Genomic DNA, 26,760 nt, shown 5'->3' with positions numbered 1-26,760 from the left:
TACAGCGCCCTCTGGTGGGCCCAGCCCCCAGCACTGCCCACTGGCAGCTCCACAGCACCCTCTGGTGGGCCCAGCCCCCAGCACTGCCCCTGGCAGCTCCACAGCGCCCTCTGGTGGGCCCAGCCCCCAGCACTGCCCACTGGCAGCTCCACAGCGCCCTCTGGTGGGCCCAGCCCCCAGTACTGCCCCTGGCAGCTCCACAGCGCCCTCTGGTGGGCCCAGCCCCCAGCACTGCCCCTGGCAGCTCCACAGCGCCCTCTGGTGGGCACAGCCCCCAGCACTGCCCCTGGCAGCTCTACAGCGCCCTCTGGTGGGCCCAGCCCTCAACACTGCCCCTGGCAGCTCCACAGCGCCCTCTGGTGAGCCCAGCCCCCAGCACTGCCCCTGGCAGCTCCACAGCGCCCTCTGGTGGGCCCAGCCCCCAGCACTGCCCCTGGCAGCTCCACAGTGCCCTCTTGTGGGGCTAGCCCATCTCTGCACACTAGCACGCACCAGTGGGCCTAGTCTCAGATCTACATGTTGCAGTTTTTCTCCAGCTAGCCTGCTGTTTTCTCTCACTTCCTAAGAATGGACCCTGCCTTGGGCCTGGAGCCACTCCACTCTCCTGGGGGTCAGAGGAGACTTCAGTCTCCCGGTTACTATAACAGAGAGACCTGCAATAAGATGGGATGCACGTGGATTTCTCAAACCTTCGGGAACAGAAGCTGGCTTCCAGCTTGCCAGCCCAAGCTGCTTGGCTGGGTTTAGGCACCCTGAAGTGTGCCTCCACCCTGCCCAGCGCTGAGCCCTCCAAGATCAGCAGGTGCTGGGGCAATGCCTGGCAGGATTGGGCCCTGTGTGTTCTAGAAACATGCTTTCAACAAGTCACATGAGCTGTTCTTCACCCACGGGGGGGAGGGGTGTGACTCCTCTGCCCTTGCCCTTGGAGTGGCTTCCCAAAAGCCCTTAAGCCACTGAGCCCGACTCCACGCCCACCTCAGTCAAACTCAAGTCAACACCAACCCTTGCAAAACATGAGTGTGTTTGTGCTTCTTACCAGAAGGATCCACCTGTGAGGGGCAGCTTGGAAGCATGTATTGACATTGAAATACACACAGTGCGACCCAGGGCTGGCTCGTGTGTTGTGCAAAAACTAGTATGTGATTGTTTAGTTAAAAACCGTCTAATAATTAGGCTTGGAAGGAATAGGTTTTTCAAAACTGGTAAATGTTGGTAAACATCTATGTCATAGAACACACACAAACCAATGACAACTATTTCCCTCGGTAATGAGTGGAATTTACAATTAGGCAAATTACGAAAAATGCTGGTTGATTTAAGGATATTTACTTTGTATATTTTGACATGTGATGTTGACCATTTGTGTTTTAATGGGTATAAAGCTTTAACTTTTTGAATCTCAAGGTCTGTTGTCATTAAACAATTATTGTCTGGCTTCCCGACAACTGTCAAAATTTAAACTGAAAAAAAAAAATACTTAAAACCTTGTGCAAGTGTGAACATTTACATTGATTAAAAACTGGAAGAGGGGGATGCTTAGAGATAAACATTGCTATTACACATTCAAATTATTAGAAAAATAAAAATCTAATTCTACCAAGCCTAATCATAATGCATACACACAAGGGGGCCAAATTAAGTTTGCATGGGCAGAGTTCATTCAGGCATTTCCTAGTGCATGCCTTTGCAGCCTCACTGGTCTTGTAACGTAGGGGTTTTTAATGCAGTTTCCCAGGTTTTTCAAAAAGGCAACTGAAAAAATAGAAATTCCATCCTGTGGCATCACACTGACCCACATACAAATCGCCATCAGGGCTGGAACCTTTCGATCAACAGCACAGAGCTAAGAGAGGTAACTTGTAGCAGTAGTAGGTTGTCATTCTGTGTGAGGCCACACCATCAGAGGGGGATGAGACACACAGTTTGCCAGTAGGTTTCACAGGTGTTTGCTGACAGGAGAGGAACACTTCGCGCTCGTCTACACTAGAAGTGCTACGTTGGTGCCACTGCAGGGTGTCTGGAGAAGACGCTCTATGCTGACAGGAGAGCTCTCCCATTGGCATAATAAATCCACCTCTGTGAGCGGCGGGAGCAGCTCTCACACCGACATAGCACATCCACACTGGCACTTAGATTGGTGTAATTTACATCATGCAGGGGGTGATTATTCACAGCCCTGAGCACCATAAGCCATATCGAAGTAAGCTCTAGTGGACACCAAGCCTGAGCCTCAGGAATCCTTGCTTCCATGCCAGGTTCTGCAGGTGAGTGTTGTCTCCTGTTTGCAGACACTTATCTCACAACAGGGCTCCATGTCTGTCTCCTCTTCTCCATGCTGCCTGAGTGCTCGTGCGGGTGGGGGAAGGGCACAGAGAGCACAGGAGAGACAGTCTCTCTGCCCTCGGTTGTGGTACTCTGTGGCTCTGGGGTTTGGAAGGAGCAATTGCAGAGAAAGTCCGGTTCTGACCTAGCAGCCTGGGGCCAGGGCATGCTCAGGCCAGTTGCCATGTAGGAGCTGGGGCATGGGGCGTGGAGCACACTCAGTGCAGGTGGAACGTCTGGAGAATGTAGCTCCCAGCCTCTGATGAGCCTTCACTAAACGTGTGCATATTGTCAGATGGGCAGATTTGGGCCGACTTTCATGGGGACAGAAAAAGGCCCCTCCCTGACACAAAGACCAAATGACAAGTCCCTGCACCAAAGCATGGGGGTGCTAGAGCTTCTCACTGAAGCAGTTATAAGAAATTTGAAACATGGGTGATGTATTTTCCCATAACCTCTTTCTCAGAAATGACTGAACTGTTTCTGCTGAAAATTTCCAGAAAAATTCAGCCTAAAGCAGATGCTCAGCCTGGGAAATTTCAGCCAAAACAGCCTACGTTTGGTAAAGTTACAAGCAATTGAAAATAGTCTTATCACAGAAAGCATCAGACAACCTTGACTACAGGTGGCGATGAGCCGCTCCATCCCCCCCATCAGCATGGTTTGGCAGGAGCTCGAAATGGTGACAACCCCCCCGTTTCTCGAGCACAGGTGACACCCACCTGTGCACCCTGCCGCCTAGACCGGACAGGGACATGGCAGCCCTTGGTGACTAGGAGGTGGCACTGAGTGCCTCCAGCAGGCCCTGAGCCCCATCTCCTGTGCATTGGGGGTGTGGAGTGGGGGCATAACTAGCTCACTGTACCCCAGTTGCTTGCACCAGGGCATGGTGGGGAAGGACTGCCCCCACCCCACCCAGGACAAGGGCTGGAAGTCCCCTGGCTTGCACTGTTGAAAGCTGGCCTGAGCAGAGCCCCGGGGAGCAGCCCGCAGGCACAGCCAGGACTCACTGCCAGGCTGGGAGGCCAGGCTGTCCCCAGCGGGTCGGCTCAGTCCCAGGCCAGTGGGAGTGCATTGCCCTTTTAAGAGGGGACTCTCCATGCCTCAGTGAACTCAGGCGACTTGGCATTTCCATTGTTGGGCGCTCCTCGCACTCGGTGCTGCAGCGTTTGGAGGGGAAGGAGGCAGGACCCGGCCCAGGCAGGTGGCCGGAGCCAGGAAGGGGCGCAGGGAGCAGCCTGGGTCTGGCACAGGAGGGCTGGGTCCCCTGCTCCTCTGCCTGGCCGGGGGCGCAAGGCAGGTAAGGGGGGTCCTTTCCCGGGGACGGGGCTGCAGCTGCCCAGGGACCTGGGCTTGAGACTGGGCTGCCCCAGGGGGAGGGGAGGCAGGGGCTCAGCTGCTCATTGTGACCTGCATTCAGCCCTGTTGCTGGGACACTTGTCTCCATGGCAACAGTAACTCTGATTATTTAACCGAATTCCCACAGAGCCAGGGCGCGTTGGAGCGCAGGGACCCAGTGGGTCCAGACAGGGCTGCAGAACCCGGCTGCACCGGGACCCACTGGCTCCAGGCAGGTCTCCCCCCTGGCTGGGGTGGTTCTGGCCCGCCTGGATCCTCAGAGAGCCCGGGGCCTGTGCCGGGGGGATCAGTAATTCCTGAACTTTCCCAGGAGTGCTCAGCCGGGGCCCAGCCTCGACCCCGGGGCCAGGAGAAGTCGTGGAGCCAGGCGTTACCCCCTGGAGCAGGGGGAGCCCGAAAGGATGAGCCCAGCGGAGGTGAGATGTCGCTCGGGCGAAGGGCTGCGGCTGGCACCTCCTTCCAGGGCAGCAGGAGGGACGGGATGCTGTGCAGTGTTGTTCTATCACCAACCAATATTGCACTCGTCCCGGCCTCCTGCCTCCCTGGGCTCCTCCGCACCCAGGCACCCGAGGCTCCAGAGCCGCCCACTCCTGCCCGGCCTCGCTCGCTGCTCCCCAGCCCCGCGGGGGGGAGCTGATCCCTTTCGTTCTAAGGTTGGGAGAGCTGTAATTGGCATGACTATTTTTCAGAGGCATTGCACTCGTCCCGGCTGGAGTCAGAAGGGATTTGAGCCACTCAGCAAGGAGAGGGGCGGGAGAGCTCCAGGCACCCCGTCCTGGAACAGCTTCCTTGGAGAGGGATTAGTTACCCCTCCTGCCAGGGCTGACCTACCATGCGTGTGAGCTTCTTCCAGCAGTGCCATGTCAAGATCCCCAGTGCTGCAAACTTCCTCCCAACAGCGCCCTCTCAGTGCCTAGCTGAGACCTCAGTGCTGCGAGCTTCTTCCCAACAGTGCCCTGCCAGCACAGGCTAGAAACCACAGTAAGACTGGAAGTGCATGTCAGCAAAGAGGACATAGTCTGGGTTCCTCTCTCCAGACAGCAGCATCCCAGAGAGAGCCCGGCATTCCCACCAGCCCTGGACAAGATTCAAATGGGAAATAGGGCCCCAGCTGAACCCAGGGGATACTGGGATCTACAGGGCAAGCAGCTCCAAGTGCTGGAGTTGATATTCCCTCTGTCTCCTCACCCTGCTCCCCACCCCACCCAGAAACAAGGCGCACAGGGTAGAAAACAATCAGAACTTTATGGCCAGATTCAGGGTGAAGGTTCCAGCAGGAGAAGGAGCGCCAGGGCTGAGGGGCGGGTGCTTTGGGCACAAGCAGTACCAACTGGAGAAGCTCGCCTGATGGCCCCAATCCACTGGCAGACACACCAGTTGCCTTGTGGTCCTTTGCTCAATGCCCAGCTACAGAGCCCCATATGGCTGGGTCCTGGCGAGGGTGTGTGCTTTGGTTATCCTGCTGAGGGGGAGACAGGCCCAGCTGGGCTGGGCAGGCACTTTAGTATCAGTTAGCTGCAACGCACGGTCCAATGGGTTCCAGTACCCGGGTCTGGACAGCGTGGAGGCCTGTGGACCACAGGCAGGGAGAGGCCGGGGCCCAGCTCAGGGAGGAGGCTGTAGAGGCCACAAGAAGTCCCTTGGTGACGACTTGGAGAGGTCCTGGGTGTGGCTGGGGAAGGAGATTGGCTCACTCACGGCCCTCCAGCAGGAATCGGCGGAAAGGCTCAAAGTCTCCTGGGATCGTGTCTGACAGGGAGGAAAGAGAAAGAGGATGAAGGCAAATGCAGGGGGCACCCGGGAACAGGCATCGCTTGGCACTTTTCCCCACAGGGGCTCCTACACCCTGATCATCTGGGCTCATGCCTCCCTCTGGCTCAGAGAGGTGGGGAGTGGGACACAGGGGTTTTCCGCTCTAAGCGGTGCCAGGTCTGATGCAGGCCCAGAGCGTGGGGGTGGGGAATGGGACACGGACCTTCCCTTCTCTGAGGCGCTGCCTCTGGTCTGACTCTGGGTCAGCAGTGAGTGAATGCCCTTTAGCGACTGCTAAGCGGGGTGCAGCTCCCCAGGTCACAGAGATCAGCACCTGCACCGGTGCCCTGGGCAGCCCCAGTGGAGGGGCCCAGAGTCCGAGCCCCCGGCGCTGGCAAAACATCAATAAAATCCGAACGTTCTACGCTGAGAAACGCCTTGTCGAGTTCTTGACACCACGGCTGCGTGGGCACCGCTGCCTGGCAAAACCCCTAGTGCAGCCCAGGTGTGGGGGGACCCTACCCCCACCCAAACCCTCCCTGACCGGGCAGGTCACACAGCAGGGCAGACTGGCTCGGAGCTGAATCCTGGAGCCGAGGATGCAGGTTTATCCCCCGCCCCGCCGCGCTCACCATTGCACCGATACTGCAGATTGGACCAAATAATGTTCTCCTGGGAAAAGCAGAAGACACCCAGCCGCCCGCCCCGCATGGTGGTGTCGATGATCACCCCAGAGTCGGCCACCAGACGGGGTCCCTCATAGAGCCGTACCCTGGGGAGAGATGGGCCGGGCCCAGTGAGCACAGTGCCAGGGAGTGAGGGCGCTGGCCGGCGAGACCTGGGGGGCCATGTATGGGGGGGCACCCCTTGGGGGACGGCCAGCTCCCAGGCTGCCCCACAGGGCTCAGGAGGGGACATTCTCAGGCCCCAGCACCTGGCCTCTCCAGGCCCCATTGTTCGGCCTGTTTGCATGTGAAAGGCCTTTGCTGGGCCGGAGCATGCCGAGCAGGGATTGGGTTGCTATGGCGACAGGGACAATGGCCGCTGAGGCCCAGCTTGTGAATGGAGTCAGCGCTGGGCTGTGGGGGCCGGTTCCCAGGCGCTGAGCTGCACAAACACGTCCCCCACCCACCCCCCAGGAGCTGCCAGCCAGCGCGGTGGCCACATTAAAAAGGAAACTGCCTTGCACGGCCGTCCTCCTGGGCCCAGCTTCCAGTGGGGCCCCCCACCCTGAGAATGGGCTCCGGGGTCCCCCTGCCAGCTCCACTATCTCCACTGGGGGCCCCACCAAACCCACAGGGCTCTGAGGTCCCCCCCAACAGCCCCACTATCCCCACTGGGGGCCCCACCAAAACTGCAGTGTGCTGGGGTCCCTCTGCCAGCCCCAGTGTTCCCACTGAGGGCCCCACCAAACCTGCAGGCCTCCAGGGTCCCCCCGTCAGCCCCACTATCCCCACTGGGGGCCCACCAAACCAACAGGGTGCTTGGACTCTCCCTGCCAGCCCCTGTATACCCACTGTGGCTCCACCAAACCCACAGGGCTCTGAGGTCCCCCCGCCAGTCCCACTGGGGGCCCACCAAGCCCACACGGCTCCAAGGTGCCCCCACCAGCCCCATTATCCCCACTGGGGCCCCGCCAAACCCATGGGGTGCTGGGACCCACCTGCCAGCCCCCCTATACTCACTGGGGGCCTACGAAACCTGCAGGGCTCCGGGGTCCTCCTGCCAGCCCCACTGGGGCTCCACTAAACCTGTGGGGTGCTGGGACACCCCCGCCAGCCGCGCTATCCCCACTGGGGTGTGTGCTTTCCGTGCCCTCCCCATTCATACTGCCGAGCTCTGGGCCTGCCCCTCCTCACCTGATGTAGCCCACCTGGGGCCTGTGTGTGAGCTGCCATCGATAGGAGGTCTTGTCTTTCCAGCCCACATTGCGGGGGTCTTTCCAGAGGAGCCGGACCTGGTCTGGGGTGTGGCCCGTGTGCCACAGGGCATTGCGCAGGTGCTCCCCGGGGCCGTTCTTGGACTTCACGGCCTGTGGGAAGCGGGCAGGAGAGTTAGTGGAGAGGGATCCCCGGGGTGGAGGATGGGGACTCGGGTGCCCGCCGTGGGGCAGGGACAGCGTCTGCCGGACTCAGCTGGCTGCCTGATGCCTGTCCAGGCCCGGCGGTTCCCGTGCAGCTCCACGGCTGCCCAGCACTGACCTTGAGCTGTAGACCTGGCTCGGCCACTGCCCGGAAGGGCGTCGCCTGCCAGTACGTCTGCTCTGTCTGCTTCCACATCACCACGTAGAAACTGGCGCTGTCCTGGTAGCTGAAGATGAAGCCGGCGTAGTCGTCGTCCGTGATGGTGTTAACATGAAAGGTGCCCTCGAAGTCCACCCCATTGAAGGCCGTGTAGCCTGTGTGCACAAGGGCAGAGTGGAGAGTTCGCAAGGAGCAAGGGCTGCCCGGGCAAGCAGGGAAGGGACCCCAGTGCTCCAGCTAGGGGACTGGCCGTGGCAAGTCAAGGCCCTGTCCAGCATCACCCCAGCAGCCTGCTGCCTTCGTCTCCTGTCTCCGGCTCCGGGACCCAGAGGTCACGCTAGTGGGGGGAGTGGGGAGCCTGGACCTTAAATCTCAGCTGATGAGGGAAAGGGGGAGAGAAGAGGGGGAGGTGTAACTTGCGGCAGAGACCAGCAGGGGCACGCGAACTTTGGGCAAAGGCCAGGAAAACCCACCTACCTACTGCCAGGCCTGGGTCACTGTTCATGGTCTGCACAATCTCCATGCCCTGGAAGGAGAGAATTTGGATGTGACTTTTAGTCTCCGTAAGTACAGCTCTGAGAGCCCTGCCCCAGGGCCAGCACTGCCCCGGCACCACACACTGCCCCAGCCATGGTCCCTTCTGTTTGCAGGGAGGAGCTCCCCACGCTGTTCCCTGCTTTCACCCTCCCCAGTGCTATGCACCCCGGGCACCAGCTGGGGAACAGGAGATGGGTCTGGGTCTCCCAGGCAGCTCACACAGGCCACGTACCCCCTGCCCCACGAGGGGGCACCTGGCGCAGCTGTACCTGATTGAGAACCACCCAGTTGGGGTCGATCTGGGCATCCCCTTCAGGGTCGAGGATGACGGTCTGGTAGGCCCGGAAGTCGGTCAGCGTCACCTCAGCGCTCTCCGGACACACGTCCAGCTGGTCCACCACAGTGTCGTTGTCGAAATCCTCCTCACAGACGTCGCCCACACCGTTCCCTGAGCACACGGCAGGCAGCTGGTCACGGTACAGGGACCCACATGTGCAAAATGGGGGGAAGGCGCAGGGAAGAGTGCGCACGGCGCCAGGGGAGGGGAGGGGAGGGCACGGGGCAGAGCCCACGGCGCCAGGGGAGGGGAGGGGAGGGCGCGGGGCAGAGCGCACGGCGCCAGGGGAGGGTGCAGGGCAGAGCCCATGGCGTCAGGGGAGGGGAGTGGAGGGGAGGGCGCAGGGCAGAGCGCACGGCGCCAGGGGAGGGTGCAGGGCAGAGCCCATGGCGTCAGGGGAGGGGAGGGGAGGGGAGGGTGCAGGGCAGAGCCCATGGCGCCAGGGGAGGGGAGGGGAGGGCGTGGGGCAGAGCAGTGGGGGCTCAGCCTCCAACTCACTGGGCTCTAGGGCCTGGGAGCTGCAGAGCCTCTGGCCAGCCTGGCACTCGGTGCTGTAGCTGCCGGTTGGGGGCCTGACTCTGGGTGACATTTCCGTGCCAGCAGAGCCTTGGGCAGACGCGGTTCCAGTGGCCAGGAAATGCCTGTCCCAGCAGGGCCCGTTTCCCGGGCCAAAGCGGTACAGTCTGTATGTTAGCAGCCCTGTGCAGCCGGCATGAGCCATGTCTGCATTGCAGGGATGGCTGGCTCCTTGGAGTTGCCCAGGCCTGAGCTGCGCTGGTCCCCGCACCCCGCCGGGCCAGGCCACTCACCATCCGAGTCCTTCTGGTTGGGGTTGGGGATGAGGCGGCAGTTGTCGGGGCCGGGCGCCATGTAATCGGGGATGCCGTCGTTGTCATCATCGTTGTCACACTCGTCCCCCAGCCCGTCGTTGTCCGAATCCAGCTGGGAGCTGTTCGGGATCTCGGCGCAGTTGTCCTTGGTGTCCTGGTGCCCATCCCCATCGCTGAGCGGCCCGAGAGCGGGATGAGTCCATGTGGGGCACAACACAGGGACCCATGGCTCCCCAGAGACCCCCCCCGTGACCTCCTCTAAGGCCCTGGTGCCCCCCAGCGATGCTCACCTCCCCCCAGGACCCCAAATTTCCCCAAAGGACTCCCTCCAGAGCCCCCGCCACACCCATCTCCCCTAGGATCTCACTACCCCAACTCCTGAGGGACTCCCACTGCCCTCTAGAGAGCCCTGCTGCCCCACAGGGACCCACGCTTCCCTCCTGCGGGAGCACAGAACTGCCATGGAGGGACAGAGGCAGGAAAGCCAATAGCTGCCCCCTCCAGCCATTCTCTGCTGGGCAGGGCAAGGAGATGGGCACCCACCTGTCCTCATTGGTGTCACAGACGTCTCCCACCAGGTCGCTGTCCACATCTGTCTGAAAGAGACCAGAGCCCCAGTTCAGCAAGGAACTTCCGAGGGACAGCTCCAATGGGGCTCCCTGCCCCAGCCACCCCAATGGGACCCCAGCTACTGAGGGGGGGGGGGCTCCCTGCCCCAGCCACCCCCAGCTACTGAGGGAGGGGGGGGCTCCCACGTATCCCAGTAGTTGGGGTGTAGAAAACATGTAAAGTTTTGGTAACGTAATGAACAATATGCGTGACTCAGTTTGCCCACTCAGTGGGACAAGGGAGTAGGAGTCGGGACATGTGCAGGCCCTAGGTGAGTGTGAATGAACTACCAAGGGCTGTCCATGTATGAATGGAGAGAACTGAAACCTCAGCAACCGACTGGGACATTAGCTGTGAACACCTGCAGCCGAGGCAGAGGAAGAGGTGGACACAGCAGGGCTGCAACGAGGAACTAGGGAGGAGGTATGAGGGGTTGTGACGAAGTGGGACTGTTCTTAATGTTTCCTCTGAATATTGTGGGGGTGCCTCAGTTTCCCCTATGCAGTTCTTAAGTATCTAGGGGGTGGGGTAAGGGTGTATAATCACTGCAGAGCCCTAGAGGGCAGGTGTGTGCAGGGGTCTGGACACAGAGAATGGCCGACACCCTGTTTTCTGGCCACTGATGGTCTGGGCCCTTCCCCCCTGCAAGGTGAGAGCTAAAGGGTTGGAGAACAAAGGACTCAGGTGACCTCCTGGCCCGGGAAAGGAACAAAGCCCAGAGGAGGAGGGGCTGGAGGGAGTTTCAGTTTGAGGCTGGCTGGGGACATGGAGTGAAGGGCAGACGTGTTTGTCTGGCTCACTGCCCCCCAAAATGGACCCAGCTGAGGGGTCCCGTTCTCTGCACCTACAAGCTCTGTGTTAGACCATGTTCCTGTCGTCTAATAAACCTCTGTTTTACTGGCTGGCTGAGAGTCACGTCTGACTGCAAAGTTGGGGCACAGGACCCTCTGGCTTCCCCAGGAGCCCCGCCTGAGCGGACTCGCTGTGGGAAGCGCACGGAGGGGCAGAGGATGCTGAATGCTCCGAGGTCAGGCCCAGGAAGGTGGAAGCTGTGTGAGCTTTGTGTCCTGGAGATAGGCTGCTCACAGAAAGGCGACTGCCCCAGAGTCCTGCCTGGCTTCATGGGGAGCAGTTCCAGAGCATCGCCCAGGGACTCCGTGACAGGGGTCTGTGTTAAGGTTGCTACTGAGGACAGTGCGGGGGAGCCCCAGAATGGATCCCAGAAGAGCCTGGGGTATCCGGGTAGTTTCCTTGCCCAGCTCTGTCTCTGTGTGCAGCCTGGCTCCCCCATGCTGGATTCCAGGTGATTAATCAACGCTGGCTTGCTCTAACGAGGCTACTCGCTGGGTGCGCTGCCCCCTCCAGGAGAAAAAACCTCTAAGCAGGAGTCTGAGCTCGGCTGGACTCCTGTCGGGAGCTCATGGAGAAAACCAGGGGTGGGGGCTGCAGCCCGACAGCCCAGTCTCAGATCCAGGGACTGCAGAGCTCGCCCGCGGGAAAGCCCGAGCTGTGGGCTTGGCAGAGACCTGTGGCTCCTCCCCGGAGGCTCTGTACAAGGACCGGGCAGCACACCCCTGTCAATTTGTAATGGAGGCAGGTGAAGAGACTCCTAACCCCAGCCCGGCCGGCTCTACCCACCCCCACGGCCCAGGTCGGTGTGCGGGAGACCAGACTAGACAGTCCGTGGTCCCCTCTAGCTGGGAGCAGCAGTCGACGTGGCCTGTGGCCCCGGCAGCCAGGGGCGGGCATGGCAGGGTCAGTGGCATCCGGCCCCATACCTGAGTGGGGTTGCTCATTTCAGGGCAGCTGTCACAGGCATCCCCGACCCCGTCCTCATCCCGGTCCGTCTGCAGCGGGTTGGGCACCTTGGGGCAGTTATCGAGAACATTGGGGATCCCTGTTGAGGGACAGCACAGTGTGTGTGTGAATGGGCACTGCCCACGAGCCCCTGCCCCACATAGCCCCCAGCCCAGCCCCCAGGCCTCCTGCCAGCCCAACCCCCTCCCAGCCCAGTCCTGAGACCCCACCCCCGGCCCAGCCCCCAGGCCTCCCGCCGGCCCCGCCAACCCCCAAGCCCAGCCCCCAGGCCTCCCGCCAGCCCAACCCCCTCCCAGCCCAGCCCCCAGCTCCCCTCACTCACCATCCCCATCGATGTCATTGTCGCAGGCATCCCCCTCACCATTGCTGTCCGTGTCCCGCTGGTCGTTGTTGGGTACATTGGGGCAGTTGTCACAGGCGTCCCCGAAGGAGTCCGTGTCTGAGTTCTGCTGGTCTTTGTTGGGGAAGAGTCGGCAGTTGTCCTGTGAGAGAGAGAGAAACCCCCATCACTGGGGGGAGATGAAGAGAGACCCCCTCATCTCCGCTCTGGGGAGGCATGGAGAGACCCGCATCCCAGCCAGGGAGAGAGACCCCCCTCACAGCCGTGGGGGGTGGGGGCGGTTGACAGGGAGAGAGACCCCCATCACTGGGAGGGGGGAATGGGGAGAGACCTCCATCACAGCCGGGGGACACCGTCATAGGTGCCATCAGTGGGGGCCCTCAGCTGAGAGCCCACCACAAGCAGGAAGCCCCCAGCACCAGGGCACCTCCACATTCTTGATGCCGTCCCCGTCCGCGTCGTCGTCACACTGGTCCCCGACGCCGTCATTGTCAGCGTCCTCCTGCCCGGAGTTCGGCGTGAGCCGGCAGTTATCCTGGAGCCGGGAACCCGCGTTAGAGCCGGGGGCAGCAATCCTGTCACTAGGCAGACACCTCCCCGCCCCAGCTCTGGAACCGGGAACCCCCATTACTCTCTGTGCTGCACCCCTCCCAGGGACAGGGTCCCACGGCCAGCCTCCGGACCCCAGGGCTGGGTCCCCCCCCGACTCCCTTCGCCCCGGGGCTGGGTCCCCCCCCCGACTCCCTTCGCCCCGGGGCTGGGTCCCTCCCCCGACTCCCTTCGCCCCGGGGCTGGGTCCCCCCCCCGACTCCCTTCGCCCCGGGGCTGGGTCCCCCCCCGACTCCCTTCGCCCCGGGGCTGGGTCCCTCCCCACCAGCCGCTCTCGCCCCAGGGCTGGGTCCCCTCCACCAGCCGCTCTCGCCCCGGGGCTGGGTCCCCCCCCCCGACTCCCTTCGCCCCGGGGCTGGGTCCCCCCCCGACTCCCTTCGCCCCGGGGCTGGGTCCCTCCCCCGACTCCCTTCGCCCCGGGGCTGGGTCCCTCCCCCGACTCCCTTCGCCCCGGGGCTGGGTCCCCCCCCGACTCCCTTCGCCCCGGGGCTGGGTCCCCCCCCCGACTCCCTTCGCCCCGGGGCTGGGTCCCCCCCCCGACTCCCTTCGCCCCGGGGCTGGGTCCCCCCCCGACTCCCTTCGCCCCGGGGCTGGGTCCCTCCCCACCAGCCGCTCTCGCCCCAGGGCTGGGTCCCCTCCACCAGCCGCTCTCGCCCCGGGGCTGGGTCCCCCCCCGACTCCCTTCGCCCCGGGGCTGGGTCCCCCCCCGACTCCCTTCGCCCCGGGGCTGGGTCCCTCCCCCGACTCCCTTCGCCCCGGGGCTGGGTCCCTCCCCCGACTCCCTTCGCCCCGGGGCTGGGTCCCCCCCCGACTCCCTTCGCCCCGGGGCTGGGTCCCCCCCCGACTCCCTTCGCCCCGGGGCTGGGTCCCCCCCCGACTCCCTTCGCCCCGGGGCTGGGTCCCCCCCCCGACTCCCTTCGCCCCGGGGCTGGGTCCCCCCCCCGACTCCCTTCGCCCCGGGGCTGGGTCCCCCCCCACCAGCCGCTCTCGCCCCAGGGCTGGGTCCCTCCCCCGACTCCCTTCGCCCCAGGGCTGGGTCCCCCCCCGACTCCCTTCACCGCAGGGCTGGGTCCCCCCCCGACTCCCTTCGCCCCGGGGCTGGGTCCCCCCCCCGACTCCCTTCGCCCCAGGGCTGGGTCCCCCCCCGACTCCCTTCGCCCCGGGGCTGGGTCCCCCCCCGACTCCCTTCGCCCCGGGGCTGGGTCCCTCCCCACCAGCCGCTCTCGCCCCAGGGCTGGGTCCCCTCCACCAGCCACACTCGCCCTGGGGCTGGATCCTCCCCCACCAGCCCCACTCACCCTGGGGCTGGATCCTCCCCCACCAGCCCCCCTCATCCCAGACCCCCACCTGCTGGCAGTGCTTGTCATTGTCGATGCAGGGCAGCGGCTCGTCCGGGTAGCCATCGATGTCCGTGTCCCGCCCACACACATTCCCGTTCCCGGCCCAGCCCACGTTGCACTGGAGGGAGAGGTGGGGGAAGCAGGAGCCGTCATGGGGGGAAGAGGCCCACAGGGAGCAACCAGCCATGTCTGCCCCCCTATGCTCACTGGGCCCTGCCCCGGCTCTGCTCCCGCCCCCCAGCGGTCACTGGCCCCCACCGCCCCGCGCTCACCGCACAGGAGACGTCGCCGTTCCGCTCGAACATGCAGTAGCCGTTGATGTCACAGGGGTTGTGGGTGGGGCTGCTGCAGGATTTCTGTGGGACGCAGCCCAGCGTCTGGTTCCCCAGGAACCCAGTCTTACACGGCCCACACCTGTAGGAGCCCTGCAGGGAGACGGGGCGGAGCGGGTGAGCTGTGTCCAGGCAGCCCTGGCCCAGGCCGCTCAGTGCGGGCAAGGGGGCAGGTGCTACTCACCACTGTGTTGGTGCAGATGGAGTTCGGGTCGCAGCCGCCATTGTTCCCATCGTTACATTCATCAATATCTGTACAAACCTGCAGCAGCCCAGAGAGACAGTCACTCCGTGGCATGGGCCCCTGGGGACTCTGTGCCGTCCCCAGCATAGTACGCACCATGGGGACACCCCCCACAGACCACAGGGACATACCCCCTGTGACGAAGCGGGACTGTTCTTAATGTTTCCTCTGAATAGTGTGGGGGTGCCTCAGTTTCCCCTAGGCAGTTCTTAAGTATCTAGGGGGTGGGATAAGGGTGTATGATCATTGCAGAGCCCTAGAGGGCAGACACAGAGAATGGCCGACATCCTGTTTTCTGGCCACTGATGGCCTGGGCCCTTCCCCCCTGCAAGGTGAGAGCTAAAGGGTTGGAGAACAAAGGACTCAGGTGACCTCCTGGCCCGGGAAAGGAACAAAGCCCAGAGGAGGAGGGGCTGGAGGGAGTTTCAGTTTGGGGCTGGCTGAGGACATGGAGTGAAGGGCAGACGTCTGGTTGTCTGGCTCACTGCCCCCCAAAATGGACCCGGCTGAGGGGTCCTGTTCTCTGCACCTACAAGCTCTGTTTTAGACCATGTTCCCGTCGTCTAATAAACCCTCTGTTTTACTGGCTGGCTGAGAGTCACGTCTCACTGCGGAGTTGGGGGGCAGGACCCTCTGGCTTCCCCCCCGGGTCGGACTCACTAGGGGAAGCGCACGGAGGGGCAGAGGAGGCTGAATGCTCCAAGGTCAGACCCAGGAAGGTGGAAGCTGTGTGAGCTCTGTGTCTTGCAGACAGGCTGCTCACAGAAAGGAGACTTCCCCAGAGTCCTGCTTGGCTTCGTAGGGAGCAGTTCCCAAGCATCGCCCAGGGACTCCGTGACACCCCCCCAGCCCCACAGGGAACCCGCGCCCTCCCCGGCACCACTGGGACACCCCCCAGTACCACAGGGAACCGTCGCCATTCCTGGCACCACAGGGACCCTGCGCTAGCCTTGGCACGCACACGGACCCCCCCACACCATTCTCACCACCCCAGGGACCCCAAGCCATTCCTGGCACCCCATGAATCCCATGCCCTGATACCACAGGGACCCCACGCCCTTCCTGGCTTCTGCAGGCCCACAACCCTCCCTGCTCTCAGGGGTCCCAGGGCACGTAGTTATAGGCCTCACCCTGCACCCATGGGCCTCAACTCAGGCACTCATTGGCTTCTCTCTGCCTGCAGCTCCTACAGGTGCTTCTGAGCGCGCAGGGCATAGGTGCCGACTCTGTGGGTGCTCCGGGGCTGGAGCACCCACGGGGAAAAATTGGTGGGTTCTTTGCATCCACTGACAACCAAGCTCCCCTCACCGCCCCCCCGAGCGCTCCACGTCCCCGCTTCTCCTCCCACCGCTTGAGCCACAAAACAGCTGTTTCACGGCGTAACAAGCACCGGGAGGGAGGGAGGAGCAGCAGCAACAAGGTGCACTCAGGGGAAGAGGGGGGCCGCGTTGGGAATTTGGGGAAGGGGTTGGAATAGGGGCAGGGAGGGGGCAGAGCTGGGGCAGGGACTTTGGGGAAGGGGTTGGAATAAGGGCAGGGCGGGGGGGGGGCAGAGGGGGGTCGAGCACCCACTGGCGCCAGCAGAAGTTGGCACCTATGGCGCAGGGACGGGGTCCCTGGGCTGGGACCGGCCAGGGCCCCTCGAGAGCATAACGCCCCCCAGGTACCCTGCAATACTCTCTCCCCAGAGGGAATCTGCCCTGCCCCAGCTGAATGTTCCCTGCAGGCGCCACCCTGGAATTGCCAGGGGAAGTCCAGGCCCAGCAGGTGGAGACCATCACTCAGCCCATTGCCTCGTACTGTCCTGCAGCAGCATCACCCACCCCAGCCTCCCCCCACCCCCAAAGCCTACGTATCCCCAGAGCACCCATTGCCACAGGCTGGGCACTGAGCCTGTTCGAGGAACCCACCCCCAGCCTCCTGCCGCCTGCGCTCTCCAGAGGCCCCCGGCTGCACGGAGCAGCCGGCAGCAGGGCCGCGGAGCTGCTGCACTCACCTGCTTGCTGGCCTTGGCATAGTCTGCGCCCACGCCAGAGATGAGGTTCCCCTTGTACCCGTGTGGGCAGGGCTCGCAGCGGAAGCCAGGCGCAGTGTTAATACACTTGGAGCCCGGGAAGCAGGGGTCTGCATAACCGCACTGTGAGACAGAGAGAGGGTCCCACGTGATGAGCCAGGTCCCCAGTACCAGGAGCAAGGCCAAGGCTCCCTTTGGGTCTGTTCCTTGGCCCCCTGACATCAGGCCCATGGGGAGCGGGGATCGTTTGGGTGACTTTCCCCAGCGTTTCCCTCAGACACCATGGCTAGAAATTCTGTTTTAACCGAAAGCTGAGACTCTCCTGCTGTGAGAGCCGGGGATCACCAGCCCTTGACAGATGGCAGCTGGTGAGCAGTGGGGTCCCGGCACCCTCCCTAGAGGGCACAGGCTGCAGGCAAGCCCTGGGGGATGTTGGGACTCTAAGGGGCAGAAGGGGCATGGAGCTGCTCTCTGAGCCTGGAGCCAGAAGGTAACAGTGGTACCACCCATTGTGTGCTGGGGATGGATGGGGTGCTGTCTCCCAGGCCCGCATGAGCCCCAGCTGCAAGCTGTGCAAAGACGCTGGCCCCAGGGGCATGGCAGGGGGGGGCTCCATGGAGACACTGGCCCCAGGGGCATGGCAGGGGGGCTCCGTGGAGACACTGGCTCCAGGGGCATGGCAGGGGGGCTCCGTGGAGACACTGGCTCCAGGGGCATGGCAGGGGGGCTCCGTGGAGACACTGGCCCCAGGGGCATGGCAGGGGGGCTCCGTGGAGACACTGGCCCCAGGGGCATAGCAGGGGGTGGGCTCCGTGGAGACACTGGCCCCAGGGGCATGGCAGGGGGTGGGCTCCATGGAGACACTGGCCCCAGGAGCATGGCAGGGGGTGGGCTCCGTGGAGACACTGGCCCCAGGAGCATGGCAGGGGGGCTCTGTGGAGACACTGGCCCCAGGGGCATGGCAGGGGGGCTCCGTGGAGACTCTGGCCCCAGGAGCATGGCAGGGGGGCTCCGTGGAGACTCTGGCCCCAGGAGCATGGCAGGGGGGCTCCATGGAGACTCTGGCCCCAGGAGCATGGCAGAGGGGCTCCGTGGAGACTCTGGCCCCAGGAGCATGGCAGGGGGGCTCCGTGGAGACTCTGGCCCCAGGGGCATGGCAGGGGGGCTCTGTGGAGACACTGGCCCCAGGGGCATGGCAGGGGGGCTCCGTGGAGACTCTGGCCCCAGGAGCATGGCAGGGGGGCTCCGTGGAGACTCTGGCCCCAGGAGCATGGCAGGGGGGCTCCATGGAGACTCTGGCCCCAGGAGCATGGCAGAGGGGCTCCGTGGAGACTCTGGCCCCAGGAGCATGGCAGGGGGGCTCCGTGGAGACTCTGGCCCCAGGGGCATGGCAGGGGGGCTCCGTGGAGACACTGGCCCCAGGGACATGGCAGGGGGGCTCCGTGGAGACACTGGCTCCAGGGGCATGGAAGGGGGGCTCCGTGGAGACACTGGCTCCAGGGGCATGGAAGGGGGGCTCCGTGGAGACACTGGCCCCAGGGGCATGGCAGGGGGGCTCCGTGGAGACACTGGCCCCAGGGGCATGGCAGGGGGGCTCCGTGGAGACACTGGCCCCAGGAGCATGGCAGGGGGGGGCTCCATGGAGACACTGGCCCCAGGGACATGGCAGGGGGGGGCTCCGTGGAGACACTGGCCCCAGGAGCATGGCAGGGGGGCTCCGTGGAGACACTGGCTCCAGGAGCATGGCAGGGGGTGGGCTCCGTGGAGACACTGGCCCCAGGGGCATGGCAGGGGGGCTCCGTGGAGACACTGGCCCCAGGGGCATAGCAGGGGGTGGGCTCCGTGGAGACACTGGCCCCAGGGGCATGGCAGGGGGTGGGCTCCGTGGAGACACTGGCCCCAGGGGCATGGCAGGGGGTGGGCTCCGTGGAGACACTGGCCCCAGGAGCATGGCAGGGGGGCTCTGTGGAGACACTGGCCCCAGGGGCATGGCAGGGGGGCTCCGTGGAGACACTGGCCCCAGGAGCATGGCAGGGGGGCTCCGTGGAGACTCTGGCCCCAGGAGCATGGCAGGGGGGCTCCGTGGAGACTCTGGCCCCAGGAGCATGGCAGGGGGGCTCCGTGGAGACACTGGCCCCAGGGGCATGGCAGGGGGGCTCCGTGGAGACTCTGGCCCCAGGGGCATGGCAGGGGGGCTCTGTGGAGACACTGGCCCCAGGGACATGGCAGGGGGGCTCAGTGGAGACACTGGCTCCAGGGGCATGGAAGGGGGGCTCCGTGGAGACGCTGGCCCCAGGGGCGCAGCGGGGGGGCCGTGCAGAGACACTGGCCCCAGGGATGCAGTGGTGGGGTCTGTGCAGAGACGCTGGCCCCAGGGGTGCGGTGGTGAGGTCCGTGCAGAGACGCTGGCCCCAGGGGTGCGGCGGTGGGGGCTCTACGGAAACGCGGGCCCCAGGGGCACAGCAGGGGGGGCCGTGCAGAGACACTGGCCCCAGGGATGCGGTGGTGGGGTCCGTGCAGAGATGCTGGCCCCAGGGATGCGGTGGTGGGGTCCGTGCAGAGATGCTGGCCCCAGGGATGCGGTGGTGGGGTCCGTGCAGAGATGCTGGCCCCAGGGTTGCGGTGGTGGGGTCCGTGCAGAGATGCTGGCCCCAGGGTTTCGGTGGTGGGGTCCGTGCAGAGACGCTGGCCCCAGGAGTGCGGCGGTGGGGGCTCTGTGGAGACGCGGGCCCCAGGGGTGCAGTGGGGGGCCACTCTCACCTCGTTGATGTCGGCACAGTGGGTGCCATTGCCCTCAAAGCCGGGCGGGCAGGGCCCGCAGCGGTACCCGGGGTACTCGTACGTCTCCATACAGTCGACGCTGCTGAAGCAGGGGTTGGGACTGCAGCGAGAGCGGTGCTCATGGAACCCTGCAGACAGAGCCGGGGAGGGGAGGGCAGGTCAGCTGGCCGGCCCAGCACAGGGAAGGGGACCCCTGAGGCAGGCGCCAGCTCCCCCAGGGCCCAAGCACTCACCGCAGACCTGGCACTCCATGATGGTGTTTCGGATCAGAGACATCTCCTTCACCTGCAAGGCAGCCGAATGCAGGGTGTCAGAGCCAGGGACCTGGGTGCCAGGCAGGGCACGGTCTACAGGCTGGGCAGCACGCGGGGGAGACGCTGTGCCCCCAAATGTCACTACAGGGCCCACTTAAGGACACAAGAACCTTCTTCACGCCACAGAGAGAGGGGAAGGGGGCAGGTGGGTCAGTCTGGGCGGGGGTGGGGCCACGGGAATCAATCTGGGAAATGGGAGGGCAGGTGGAGCAATGGGAAGTCACCTGTGACGCCTGGCTCCCGGCTGTGTTTACATTCGGTGACCCCACCTGTGCCTGCCCCACCCCACCCCAGACTCCATCCCAGTACCTGTCCATCTCACCTGAAGGCACCCAACCACAAGCCTGCCAATGCGCGGGGCCAAGGTGAGAGTCGGGCTAACGGACACATCCAGACTGTGCCGATCCTGCCACAGCAAGGGGGCCACCCTGGAGGCGGGGAGCACCGGCCCCCAAAGCTGGCTCACCTGGTCACGGATGTCCTCTCGCAGCTCCCCCAGGATCCGGTTGAAGAGGGTCAGCTGAGTCACCAGGGCCTTGGCCTGCTCACCTGCCCACACAGAAAGGACAAGGTCAGGCCCCAGGCCAAAGGCTCCGGGGGCTGCTGGCTGGGGACCACTCTGCCCACGGCCACCCTGAGCTCACGGGGAAGGGCAGACGCCACCACCTAGTGGCCAGTAGGAGCCGAGCCCACCGGGAACAAACCCCGAGTCAACCCTGGGTTCCTGGTTCTTCCCCTGGTCACCAGACCTGCCGAGACAGACAGGGCCAGGGCCAAGCAACGCAGACCAGGGCTGAGTCCCATCGCACGGTCCAGCTAGTGCCCCTGCTATCCCAACCCTGGGTCTTCCGAGCACAGGATGACACTCCTGTTCAGTGGCCTTGTGCGGTGGACAAGGGAGCAGGCTGAGACCCCCAAACTCATTGCATTTGTGGCCCTGGCAGTGTTTGCACTCAGGTATGGCTGGGCAAAAGTTGAGGTCATTAGACAGCTGCACGACTCCCCATCCCCGCCCGGCATCCCTGAGGCCTCCAGCTGCCCACAAGCGGCTCCCCAGACCCGAGGGGGTGGGAGGGTGACGAGCAGCCAGCAACTCACCCAGGATGGAGTTTAGTACCCCGGTCACTGCAAGGGAAGAGACAGGAGGAGAAGTTAGTCCGGATAGCGCATCACCGGCCTTCCTGGGGCAGGAGGCCACGGCTCAGGGCTGCTGCAGAGGGAAGCCAAGAGCAGCCTCCCAGGCTGCAGCATCACCCCTCCCTCGAATGCCAAGGGACCGCAGATGACCAAAGGAAAGCTTCCAGGTGGCTCGAGGCTTTGCACCCTCCCGGAGGAGGCTGCTGGGGACAGCCCGCCCGGGTGTCATCAGTGCTGGAGGAGAAGGAGGTGGTACCACCCAGCTGTGCTTGGCCTGACGGACTCTCTCAGTAACCTGTGTGTGCGTGAGCTTGTGGCCACCTGTGTTCCTTACGTGACACACACATCTGGGTCACCTGCTTTCCATGTGTAACATGCATGACTCGGATTCTGTCCATGTCCCTGCAGTTTCCCCGTTCATATGTAACACACACATGTATGTGTACGTGGACGCCCCATATGTGCTGGTATGGTGCCCGTGTTCAGTATGTAACACATGTGTGTCTGTGTTGGGTGTATGACATATGTGTGTCCAGCCCATGTGTGTCCGTGCGGTGCCCGTGTGGGGTGTATTACATACGTGTGTCCGGCCCACATGCGTCTCTGCGGTGCCCGTGTTGGGTGTATGACATACATGTGTGCGGCCTATGTGCTCCCGTGTGATGCCTGTGTTGGGTGAATAACATAGGTGTGTCTGTCCCACGTGTGTCTCTGCAGTGCCCGTGTTGGGTATATGACATACATGTGTCTGACCCATGTGCGCCCACACAGTGCCCGCTGAAGTTACCTGCATTCTGGATGGATTCATCCCCTTGGAAGGGACATTCACTCAGGGCCCCAACTCGGCTCATGGACCCTCCTAGAATCAGCTTCATTGACTCCACAAACCCCTGATCCACAAAGAGAAAACGGATCAGCTTCTGGGGTCCTCCGACCATGGTACCTGTGGGACAGGGTGGGACCCGGCCACCTCCAGCGCTGGGCTCCTGCAGCCCCACAGTTCCCAGCTTTCACTCACCTGCATCCTCTGATAGGCCTTCTGCCCTGTGCGCACCTCGACCGCCTCCACCTCGGCCTGGGGCAGGATCATCAGCTCGGGCAGCCCCATGCTGGAGTCCACCTGTTTGCAGTCCACGTAAAGCTCCATGGCCAGGGTGTCCCCACGCAGGCCGCTCAGCCGCACGATCACCGCGTGGCTCCGCCCGTCTGCCACGCTGGCGTGCTGCAGGTTGACGGAGTGCACCTTGCCATCTTCCCGCATGTAGCGCACGAGCACTGCCGAGCAAAGGACTGGCCATGAGCGTTTCTCCACACGGTGGGGATCCCCAGGGGACGGGCATGCTCTGCCCGGCACGCCCACACCCGCCAACGTACCCTACCCAGCAGACGACCCGTCTCAACAGCCAGGTCCACTGATGCAGCCTCCTGGGCTTCCCCTCCCCTCAGAGCCCACCCTGCCTTGCTGAGACCGCTCTCATGGCTGGGATGAGAGCCCCACCTGTACTGCCAGCTCCCTGCGTGCACTGCCCCATACACCCCACCTTTCCACTTCTCTTCCGGGGCCTGAGGCAGGCACAAGCCCAGAGGCCTCCCATCTCCCGATGGGCACCCCTGTTCCAGCACACCCCATACCTTTGTTGATTTTCCCAATGACAGAGGCCTCCAGCCACCTGGTGTTGTCCTTTTTGGAGTACAGGCCGAAGAGCAGCCCGCCCTGCTTGGGGGGCAGGCGGAAGGTGGAGAGGAGGTAAATGTCATTGACTGCCAGTAGCTGCGTCCTGATCTTGTCTGCCACACTGGCCATATGCCGGGCCTCGGTCACCGTCAGCAGGTCCAGGACTGCAGGGAGGAGAGAACAGGCAATCGCACCGACAGCCAGAGGTACCTGCAGAGATTCTAACCCAGGACCTGCCCACCACCCCCAGGCGAGGGATCACAGCGCTTGGGGAGACTTTGCAAAGCTTCCCCTGCAAGGGGCAGGCTGGTCGAAGAGGGCAGCGAAGGACATGCTGGAAACACCAGAGATGGACGGATGCAAACAGAGCAAACCCACTCTACCTCCAGGGCAGTGACTGACTGGCAGAGAAGAGCTCAGAGGCTGCAGTTCCTGCCCTGGGGGGCTGGCATCCTTTCCATTCTGCCTGAGCAAGGATCAGGACCTCCTCTCCAGCTCGTCGGAGCCCCCAGGATCACCCCGCATCTTCCCTGCCCATGTCACTCTTCTTCCCTGGCATCAGTGCAGGAGAAATTGCTGTAGAGCTCCAGGGGCCTGGCCTCTGCAGCACCCAGCACAAGGAGGGACAAATCTCTCCTGGGAGCTGAGCCCACAGGTCTCTCGCATGGGAGCATGGAGCACTGGCCACAGGGACTCCAAGCCTGGGGAGGTGGTAGCCCCGTGTAAAGGTGCAGGCTTGGCAGAGCGGGGGGCTGGTGGCTGTGGCCACCCTAAAACCGTTCAGCCCTGTCCCAGACCAGTCGGCCCTGGGGCACAGGCCCAGCCACGTCTCTGCCACCTCTGGAAACAGCAGGTCCGGTCCTGGGCGCCCCTCACAAACAGGCAGCAGGGAGGCCAAGCCACAGAGATGCTGAAATGGGGCATGCGGGAGGGGAGGTTACCTCTGTCTGTCCTACTGACTGGCTTGTCTCCACCAGCAATGCACTCACCTGGACTAAAGGTTCAGTGGCCATAGTACCTGCCTCTGTGAAAACCGCAGCAGCTGCCCACTCCCTTAGAATCATAGAATATCAGGGTTGGAAGGGACCTCAGGCGGTCCTCTAGTCCAACCCCCTGCTCAAAGCAGGACCAATCCTGAACTAAATCATCCCAGCCAGGGCTTTGCCTGACCTTAAAAACCTCTAAAGATGGAGATTCCACCACCTCCCTAGGCAACCCATTCCAGTGCTTCACCACCCTCCTAGTGAAATAGTGTTTCCTAATATCCAACCTAAACCTCCCCCACTGCAACTTGAGACCATTGCTCCTTGTTCTGTCATTAGCTACCACTGAGAACAGCTGAGCTCCATCCTCTTTGGAACCCCCCATCAGGTAGTTGAAGGCTGCTATCAAATCCCCCCTCACTCTTCTCTTGTGCAGACTAAATAACCCCAGTTCCCTCAGCCTCTCCTCGTAAATCATGTGCCCCTAATCATTTTCATTGCCCTCCACTGGACTCTTTCCAATTTGTTCACATCCCTTCTGTAGTGGGGGGACCAAAACTGGACGCAATACTCCAGATGTGGCCACACCAGTGTCGAATAGAGGGGAATAATCACCTCCCTCGATCTGCTGGCAATGCTCCTACTAATGCAGCCCAATATGCTGTTGGCCTTCTTGGCAACGAGGGCACACCGCTGACTCATCCACAAGACTATGAAGAGCCTGCTCCAGAGCGACCGGGAGCCTGGTACTCCAGATTCCAGATCCCGTCCCTGCTACTGTCTCCCTCACTCCACCTCTCCACTGCAGCGAGGCGAGGGGCCTGTGAAAGGGGTGAGAATGATACTTGCCCCCCACCCACCGGAGCCAGGAGGGTTACCAGTTCTGGTCTGAAAAGCACGCTGGAGATAGGAAGTGCTGGATGCTGAGTACAGGGATCCCTCAGCTGATTCAGCTACCTCTGGGGCAGCCGTCCAACACCAGCGGACCCTGGAAAGCCCCACAGAATCTTTAACAACTTCGTGAACACGGGGCACACAGACCCCCCAATGCACCCTGAGATGCTGCCTGCTCCTTCTGCAAGGGAATCCGGCGCAGCAGAGTGTAGTATGTGCCCCTGATGAATTTCCCTGCATTAGGTGAGCTCAGCCAGCAGCCCCTCAAATCCAGCCCTGAACAGGCAGCTGCCCGAATGTCCCAGCTGGCTCAGGCTGGCGCTCTGGGTCACCAACAGAGGGGCCTGGGGCCTGCTTTCTGACACGAATCTGACCAAAGCCAGAATAAACCGTGACCCAGCCCTTTGAACTCTGACCTCAGGCTATATCCTAGACATCTAGTGCCTTGACCCTTTGAGCACCGCTGAACTCTGACCCCAGGCCAGCTCCAGCCAGTCAGCACCTCTGACCTTTGACCTATGGGTTCCTCCTGGCCAATGAGCACCCCTGAACTCTGACCATGCGCTGCTCCGGAACCAGCCAGCCCCTTTGCTAGCACTTGGTCGCACCCACCAGTGTGCTGGATGGAGCTTCAGGTCCGGAACCAGAGGCATTGCCTTTGCTCTCGGCTGCTGGCTGAATATTTAGATTGATAGGTTTATACGCAGCCCTTGGTCTGGTTCATCACCACGAGTCCCTGCAGAGTGCTGTGGGCAACACCCCGTCCTGGATGGACCCCCAGTCCCTCCAGCAGCACCACACTGCAGGCTGCTCTGTGGTTTCCCAGGCTTGGGGGAAGAATGTCCTTCTGTACTGCAGCACAGAGACCCAGACACTTGTAGCTGTCCACAGTCCCTAGTGCCAGACCTCCCAGGGAGGTCAGGAATCCAGCTCCCAGGTTCCAGCCGGCACGCTGCTCCCCACCAGCCTGATGCCGTGGAGCTGAGCAAAGACGGGCTGCCCCAGCTGGGGAAGGAGCGGTCCAGGAGCACTTGCAAGTTCCTTCTGCTGCAGAGTTGGAAGCCACTGGCTGGGATGGTGGGGCTTCTCCTCCACTCCCCAGGTCACAGGAAGGGGATACTGAAGAGAGGCCGGGCGGGGGTGTGGGGCAACATGCTGCTGGTATCTGCCCTTTTCCAGTCCCTCCGCTCCCCAAATCCCAGCCAGTTCCCAGGGCCCCAGGGCTCCCAAACACCTCAGTGACCACATCCCCCTATACCCAGGATTTCCAACTTCCCCAGCCTGCAGCTCCCACAAAGTCCATCTCGCTCCCCCTTGCGCCAGCCCCTAACGCCGGCACCCCCAGCCCTTGCAGTTCCTCACCGCCCCGCACCCCATCCATTCACTGCAGCATCCCTGGCACCATCCTGCAGCTCCAGGCTCCACACGGCCCCAGCCCGGGCTGGCAGGTCCCCCCAGGAGAAGGGCAGCCGAGGCTTCCCCCTGCTAGATCTTCGGGGCTGTCTCTCCCTTACCCCAGGGCGCAGCGCCCGGCTCCGCGCCGGGCAGGCTGAAGCCGAAACACACTCGGGGATCCCTCGGGGTCCCAGCGCGCCCTGGAGCGCAGCCGGCTGCAGCACGGGCAGTCCCAGCCCGCACCTCCCCTGGCTGGGGCACGGCGGGGCCCCTCTTACCTTGCAGCTCCTGCCTGGCGGAGCTGGCCGCGCCGAGCAAGAGCAGCGCCAGCAGCCCGCGGAGCGCCCCCGTCTCCATGCTGCTCCCCAGCCCCTGCGCGCGGGGGAAGCCCGGGCGAAGCGCCGGAGCCCCGAGCGCCGCTGCTCTGCGGCGGGGGGTGGCGGGCGGAAACAAAGAGCCGTCAATCAGGGGCGCTCCTCGCGGGGACCCGAGCGCGCAGCCCGGCTTCGGAGGTTTGAGCCGCCGCCAGGCCAGCTGGCTCGCAGGCCTCTTCCCTCCCACGCCGCGGGGAGCCCGGCCCTCGGCTGTCAGCGGCGCGCAGCGGCACGGGTCAGGTTGCGCTGGGTCTCTGCTGGGGACACCTGGGGGGGGCTGGGGCGCGCTGGGTCTCTGCTTGCAGCGCCCGGGGCTGCCCTGCCCTGGAGCAGGCTGGGCTTTGGCAGGGAGACTCAGGGTCCTCTGGCCTCTCATGGAGGCGGGGGTTCAGGCCCCAGAGAGGCACACCACTGAGCGCTGGCAGGGCTCTCTCCCTGTCCTGGGGTAGCTGCAGCCAGCCAGTCCCCTGGCCTGCCCGGGAAGGGGCTGGAGGCAGGCAGCGGGCTATTAGTCACCATGA

At 63.3% G+C, this 26,760-nt stretch overlaps 1 protein-coding gene across 2 annotated transcripts; it reads right to left on the bottom strand.

The window, feature by feature from the left end:
• Positions 1–1,310: 1,310 nt before the first annotated feature.
• Positions 1,311–26,439, bottom strand: THBS3 (thrombospondin 3). Of its 2 annotated transcripts, XM_037883248.2 has the most exons (23): positions 26,144–26,439; positions 22,551–22,757; positions 21,937–22,193; positions 21,706–21,808; positions 20,880–20,906; positions 20,248–20,330; positions 19,701–19,752; positions 19,447–19,595; positions 16,669–16,809; positions 14,613–14,690; positions 14,369–14,521; positions 14,104–14,214; positions 12,575–12,682; positions 12,130–12,289; positions 11,768–11,886; positions 9,924–9,976; positions 9,360–9,553; positions 8,483–8,661; positions 8,154–8,202; positions 7,635–7,831; positions 7,293–7,465; positions 6,066–6,205; positions 1,311–5,430 (listed from the first exon to the last, which is right to left on the bottom strand). In XM_037883248.2, the coding sequence occupies exons 1-23, from the start codon at positions 26,220–26,222 to the stop codon at positions 5,372–5,374; spliced, it is 2,871 nt and encodes a 956-aa protein (XP_037739176.1). In that variant the 5' UTR covers positions 26,223–26,439; the 3' UTR covers positions 1,311–5,371. The 2 variants fall into 2 exon arrangements, with proteins under 2 accessions (XP_037739176.1, XP_043391383.1); XM_043535448.1 differs by lacking the exon at positions 20,880–20,906.
• Positions 26,440–26,760: the final 321 nt, after the last annotated feature.

The sequence above is a fragment of the Chelonia mydas genome, chromosome 24 (genome assembly GCF_015237465.2).
Source record: "Chelonia mydas isolate rCheMyd1 chromosome 24, rCheMyd1.pri.v2, whole genome shotgun sequence".
NCBI classification, from domain to species: Eukaryota; Metazoa; Chordata; order Testudines; family Cheloniidae; genus Chelonia; species Chelonia mydas.
The sequence above is the reverse complement of the archived record's forward strand: the minus strand, read 5'-3'. Positions and strand labels throughout refer to the sequence as shown.

Excerpts from the sequence above, each read along its gene's own strand:
- THBS3 (XM_037883248.2), bottom strand. The coding sequence starts at position 26,222 with ATGGAGACGGGGGCGCTCCGCGGGCTGCTGGCGCTGCTCTTGCTCGGC. Across the intron at positions 19,753-20,247 it reads GAGAGGACATCCGTGACCAG|GTGAAGGAGATGTCTCTGAT; the intron begins GTGAGCCAGCTT and ends GCTGCCTTGCAG. Across the intron at positions 14,691-16,668 it reads ATGCCAAGGCCAGCAAGCAG|GTTTGTACAGATATTGATGA; the intron begins GTGAGTGCAGCA and ends GGGCTGCTGCAG.